Below are 6,561 nucleotides of genomic sequence, written 5' to 3' on the forward strand. Positions count from 1 at the left end.
CCACCACCACCAATTTTATCAGTTCAATATGCAAAGTAGCCACAACACTTTACGGTCTTTGTGTTTTAGGCTTGTACCATTATTATCACCATTGTTGGTTTGGTAACTGGTCTTGGACAAAAAATGATACTCTACACTGATTGGTATAGATACTGACATGTAGTATCCATGCTTATCAGTGCAAAATAATTTTAAGTGTGTGTTTTTTTTATTTATTTTTTTATTATTGTTGTAATTATTTTATGTAGTAAATTTAGGATGAAATCTGCAGTTTTGTGCACTTTATTTAATACATTTGGCAAAATGTGCTAAGAAGATTTGAGCATTAGTGTTAAGGACAAATAAGAATGTAAGAGATGATAAGGGAAGATATGAACATGTAGTTGTAGTATGTGGTCTTAAAAAATGTAAAAATTGTATTTATGTTGGTCTCATACATTTGTGAAGATACTGAGCCAAAAAAACCCAAAAAACACCAACTTTATTTATTACTCAAAAATGTAGTGTGGTGTTAAGTAATGACAAAACAGTAAATGTAATGTAAAGTAATGTAAAAAAAAAAATGAGATATGAATTTTTGTCTCATAAATATTTTTGGCAGAAAATATTATCTTTCTTTCTTTCTTTCTTTCTTTCTTTCTTTCTTTCTTTCTTTCTTTCTTTCTTTTTTATTTAAGCCCCACCAAAATGTTGAAAATGAATTTTAATGTGTGTATTCATATCTACTGAATAACCCAATAGATCCAGCCAAAAATCTGCCGAGATTTCTGTGGAGTCGTGTGGGCACAGATTCCCTGTGTGCCTGGCCAAAGCCTAGAAGAGCTAAACTCATTCTGAGATCAGAACAGAATGCGGTGTGTTTACTGATGTTATCTGTGAAATCCAGACAGTCAGTACAGCAGTATCTTTCTACTGCCCGCTTAGGAAAATCAATTATTTCATCTGATTCACACATCAAGCACAATTTAGAAAACATGTAACCTCTCTGTTATTACCCTGTCTAGGTGACTTTGATGTCTGCATTAGCCATACTGTGAAACAGCGAACAGTGCAGGAAATCTGTTGGATGTGAGGATTATTTGCATAACAATGCCCAACTCTTAATACCCAACACACTGGCACACACATGCCCCGCCTACATTCTGATCAAGAGGACTGTTTTAGAGCTTATTAATGTGGCATATTCAAAATAACACCCACACACACAAACACCCACACGGGCACTTTACCATCCTCACCTCACCAGTGGAGCTGCCGTTGATTAGACATGGAGGAAACAAGGAGAATCAGTTAAACATGGCATTGTAAAGAAAGACGAAACACTGTCATTTAGGTGAGTAGATCTCTAATGTGACCTGTAAAATTGTGATTGTGACTGTAACATGCTTAAATATACCTTACAAGTCATGGAAGAGCAATAATAACAATAATAATAACAATAATAATAATAAACAATATGGTTTTATTTATTACTATTGTTGTTGTTGTTGTAGCTCTCCCATAAGTCCAGTACTTGTATGGCATATGTAATAATAATAATAATGATAAATAATAATAATAATAATAAATACTTATATTTTACTACTACTATTATTATTATTTACTTTACATTTGATTTTTTAATTTGGTTTTTACCTTTTTACATATATTTTTAGTCTTTAAGTGTTAAAATCTGGTATGTCTATAAACTCCAGCATTGTTCTTTTTTTAACTTTTTTAGTTTACATTAACGTGAACCCTGAATGTCCCCTCAGTGTTCCCCTTTATGACTGACAGGTCTGTCCGTCTCCTCGTTAGTGTGGGAAGGTGAGTTTTATGCAGCCTGCTTTTGGTAGATTATTAATATATCTGACTCAAATGGACATTCCTGCCCTGTCCAGTCTCTCCATCCAATTCATTGAAAGTAAAGTAAATACATATTTTAAGTGAGTTGGCAGAATGCAGCGATTTGATAAGGGTCAGTTGTTTCGCTTGGAACGCATCAGAGATGGGTTTTGTTCAAGAATAACAAACAAAGCAACCGATAGCACAATCATGTTGGATTTCCAGTGGCTTTGGTTTAAATGTAAGATTTAGGGATGAATGGCAAGTCATTTGTTTTACCTCCAGTAGTGGTTAGTTAAGCTGAAGTACAAAAATTGCTTAGGTATTGTCCTACATGATAACCTGGAGAGAGTTTTTGTTGTGGAACAGCTGAGCGCTTTGTTATGGTCTGCCTGTCTTTATGAACAGGATCAAAAATGGCCCCATATCTTTATTATGCACTTAGAATTAGTCAGTGTTTACAGTTGTGAAGTGTGAGGTAGAGTTTAATTTGTCGTGTTTAAGACGAGGAACGACCACACACGCAGACACATGTACAATATGTTTCTTTACAAGTATCTTTAAGCTGCTCTCAGAAAATTGTCTTGATGGTCACAGCTTCTTACTGCAAGAATATCTGTGCAGGATGTTTTTAAAGCTCACCTGCTGTGTCTGAGCAGTCAGAGGGATCACAGTGTGTGTTTGTGAGCGTGTCTAAGCAGTGTCTGCAATCCTGACCTTCCAGATCGGTCATTTTGTAACACTGCAAATGGCTCAAAGGAACAGGAAGAATTGTATCATTTTCATTAAGCAGCCGAGTGTTTCTTCTACAGTTCCCCTTATTACTGAGTGCAAATTGCAATATAATGTGCAATATAGCATGCACATTAGGTCATTTGCCATTTCTCTATTTTTAGGGTCAATCTTCAGACCCAATCATTTTTAAATAAACATTTTGTCACAGGGACACTGTGTAGATGATCTTCAATATATTACAATACATAGCACAATTTATATTATTAATTATATGGATATTATATTTGTTCAAGGAATAGCTCGCTGCTAAATAGAAATGTTGTCAGTTTGCTTACTCTCGTTGTGAACCAATACATGCTGTTATATTTTCTGTGGAACACAAATTATGATTTTTTTTTTTTTCAAAAGTATTTTTATGCAGGTTTTTCATATAAGCTGACGTTTGTCAAGATGCACCAACAACAAGAAAAATAATAGTAATAATAATAATTAGTCCATACAACTTGTGCGCTCACATTCAAAATGTCAAGGGACAATCATAATTGAAACTACAACAGCACTAATTCTCATGGATGGGTTTAAAAGATCCATGTGGGACAAGTTTATAATACTTTTATGGTGTTTCATGTTGTTTTTGGAGATGGCCACTATGAACTCCAATTTTATATGGAAAGAGCTGCATAACAGTTTTTTTTTGTTTCACTGAAATAAATACATAAAGACTGAATGTTTATTTTGGGTGAACATTTCTTATCGTGCTGTTGCAATAAAACTTTAACTGAATTGCCCTTGTAGTGAACATCAGCAAGATGGCAACCCAACACTGAAAATCACTACACCCTGAACGATGGCACTGTTGTTTTCTGTAGTTGTTTTATAGCTGAATCAAATTAGTTTCTTAATTGACCATTTTTGCTACATCAATCAATAGATTAGTATTACTGTTATCTGCAGTAGAGCTACATATAGCTGAATAGAACTTATTTTATAATTAAATAACTTTAAATAGTTGAACCAAACTGAAGCTGCTTTGAAACAATTAGTATTGTATGAAGCAGAATACAAATAAAAGTGACTTGACGATTGCAAACACCAACTGTGTCATAAAAAAAGAAAGAAAACAAAAGTTTCATAATTGCTGATATCCACACAGGAGCTATTATATAGATCCATAATCAGTCAATAAATAGTTAAGAAATAGCAAAGAAAATGAAATTATAATTAGAATATAGAATGATAAAATGACTTTTTAAATGATAGCGTAGGGAAGAGCAAAATGTTAAGCATTGCCTTTCCCTGTCACTCGGTCCCATTGGTGGTAATTAAATTTGTATTATTACTGAACTAAAACCATTTTTTTTCCACTATCCTTCCTTTTTCCTCTCCGTCAAACATCCCCAGATGTTGTTTTCAGGTTCTGTCACGGGCTGAGAAACATGCCTGTCAGTCACTGGGAACTGACACTCTCTTCCGCATGACTGGATCTGAGAGAATTCATTTTACATGAAGAATGTGCAATGGAAGTGCAATTTTCTTCATTACATCTCAAATATGCTATTTCTATAATTTCTTGAATTATGCAACACATTACACCATCCCTTTGAATTGTTTCCAATAGCGAAAACAAATGTGTCAGATTGCATGCTTTCAAACTCGTGTTTTTGCTCACATCCCAATAGGGACCGAGTTAAACTTTAACAATGCTGATGACATTTTAGGTATGCACGTTAAGTGTAATCCCGAAAGTCACAATGGGGCATGCTGCAGGGATACAATTCCTGAGACAAGGTCGAGTTGAGGGGCTTTTTATGATTCTTGGCCAATATCCAGAAGTAAAGGATCCAAAATATTGTTTTCATTGCAGATTTGGCTTTGGTTTCCCAGTCTGTTCTGCTTTCCCAGCCTTACAGGAGCTTCAGGGGCAGTTGTCACTTACCAAAAATATTAATGGTGAAATAGAGGGATTATTATAGTGTGGTGAAACGACACAGACATTTTTGTTCTCATATATCAGTATGGCAGTTTATTCACTAGACAACACTGGAGAATATCTCGAACAAGCATTTTTCTTCTTGGTCACAGCATGTTGTGAGATCAGACAAAGCATTTATCAATGATCATGGGAATAAATCTTGAATGCATGTGTCTCGTTTATCACCAGGTTGAACAGCATGGAAAACTCCTCGGAATGGAGCAACATTTCACTCGACTCTGATTTCGAGCCCTGTGCCACATTGAGGAGCTCCGGTTCACGAGTCGCCCTCTATGTCTTCATCATCGCAGGGATCGTCTGCACAGTTGTTGGCAACTTCCTGGTGGTTCTCGCCATTGCTTACTTCAAACAGCTGCAGTGCCCTACAAACTCTTTCGTCATGTCTCTGGCTGTTGCTGACTTCCTGGTGGGGCTGGTGGTTATGCCATACAGTATGGTCAGAACAGTGGAAGGATGTTGGTATTTCGGCCCAAACTTCTGTCATCTTCACTCCAGCTTGGATGTTATGCTCTGCACGGCCTCCATCTTCCATTTGAGCTGCATCGCTTTTGACCGCTACTACGCCGTCTGCAACCCTTTGGTGTATTCATTTAAGATGTCCCGTAAACGTGTGGGTCTGCTGATTGTGGTTTGCTGGGCCATTCCTTTCCTCATCTCCTTCGGCCCAATCCTCCTCGGGCTGCACAAGCTTGGCATGGACGTTCCTTTGCCTGAGAACATGTGCATCTTCTTGGTGAACCGCATTTATGCCGTTATGGCGTCCCTTGTTGCATTTTACCTGCCTATGGTGACCATGTTGGTGGCCTACTGGAAGATCTACAAAGCGGCAAAGCGGCAAGCCATGCAGATAAGCGCGATGGAGGCGCAGATGGCGGCAGGTGTGGGCAAGGACTCGAGCAAGAAACAAAAACATCGCAACTCTATAAGGAGGGAAAGAAAAGCGGCCAAAACTCTGGGCATCATCATGGGGGTTTTCCTTCTTTTCTGGTTGCCGTTCTTTACTGTTAATATCGTCGACCCGTTCATTGAGTACGGGACTGCTGCTGTGATATGGGATGTGTTCCTGTGGTTAGGGTACGTCAACTCCTCCCTAAACCCTTTCCTCTATGGTTTCTTTAACCGATCCTTCCGTAGGGCTTTCCTCATGATCATGGGCTGCAGAATATGTCTGCACGGCAAAGCTCAAGGAATGGACCTCTCTCACTCGAAAAGAGATGCCAATGAGCGCACTGACAACCAGTAGACTGTTTACCTGTGGCAGTTTATCTGTTTTAATAAAATACCCCAAACTTGTTCCTGTCCAGCCCAAATGTCAAAATATGTTTTTTTTTTGGCCAAATTATTGTTGCTGCTCAGAGGTGCATTTCCCAAAAGCATTATTAAGTAACTATAGCCCTATTCGCACGGGATTAGTATTACCTGGTGACCTCCAGTCATTTGTAATAATTGCAGAGGTTGTCTGTGATCTTAATCCCGTGCGAATCAGCCATGTCTGTAATTTGTAAAGTAAAAATTCCCCCGCAAATGACCTACCATATTTCGCCGAACAACGAGGTCCTGTGATAATATTAGTCCCGTGCGAATCGGCATCTCTGTGATTTGGCCAGCATTTGGCTGGTCGTATATCATTTTTCGAGCTTTTTGTTTCCTGTGTACCTTTTTATCCATCTTTCACGAAGAATGGAGCTGCGTTGGAGTGTTTGATAGTATTTTGGGTGCTGTCATATCGCTACACACGTCTATGGATTTTTTTTCCCCGGAGTGTCTACTTACACTAAGTGCAAATAGCCCGCCTTGTTGAAAAAGGTAAAAGGAGGATTCGAACCCGGGTCGATCGCGTCAAAAGAACCACGGTGCGCGCTTTACCATCTACGCCACTGAAAGACATAACTAAGTGCTGTCTTTTATAGTGTTGACTATTCCTATAACACATTTGTGGGTGGAGCTACTGTAAATAGCCTCTATCAACAAGGCGGGCTATTTGCACTTAGTGTAAATAGACACTCCGG

At 38.1% G+C, this 6,561-nt stretch overlaps 1 protein-coding gene across 1 annotated transcript; it reads left to right on the forward strand.

Annotated features, from left to right (window-relative positions):
* Positions 1-1,292: 1,292 nt before the first annotated feature.
* LOC107689477 (5-hydroxytryptamine receptor 4) lies at positions 1,293-5,795 on the forward strand. The gene is made up of 2 exons (XM_016487472.1): positions 1,293-1,333; positions 4,721-5,795. The coding sequence occupies exon 2, from the start codon at positions 4,731-4,733 to the stop codon at positions 5,793-5,795; it is 1,065 nt and encodes a 354-aa protein (XP_016342958.1). The 5' UTR covers positions 1,293-1,333; positions 4,721-4,730.
* The last annotated feature ends 766 nt before the right edge of the window (positions 5,796-6,561 follow it).

Source organism: Sinocyclocheilus anshuiensis, unplaced genomic scaffold (assembly GCF_001515605.1).
Source record: "Sinocyclocheilus anshuiensis isolate Anshui unplaced genomic scaffold, SAMN03320099.WGS_v1.1 scaffold1215, whole genome shotgun sequence".
Classification (NCBI taxonomy): domain Eukaryota; kingdom Metazoa; phylum Chordata; class Actinopteri; order Cypriniformes; family Cyprinidae; genus Sinocyclocheilus; species Sinocyclocheilus anshuiensis.

Excerpts from the sequence above, each read along its gene's own strand:
- LOC107689477 (XM_016487472.1), top strand. The coding sequence starts at position 4,731 with ATGGAAAACTCCTCGGAATGGAGCAACATTTCACTCGACTCTGATTTC.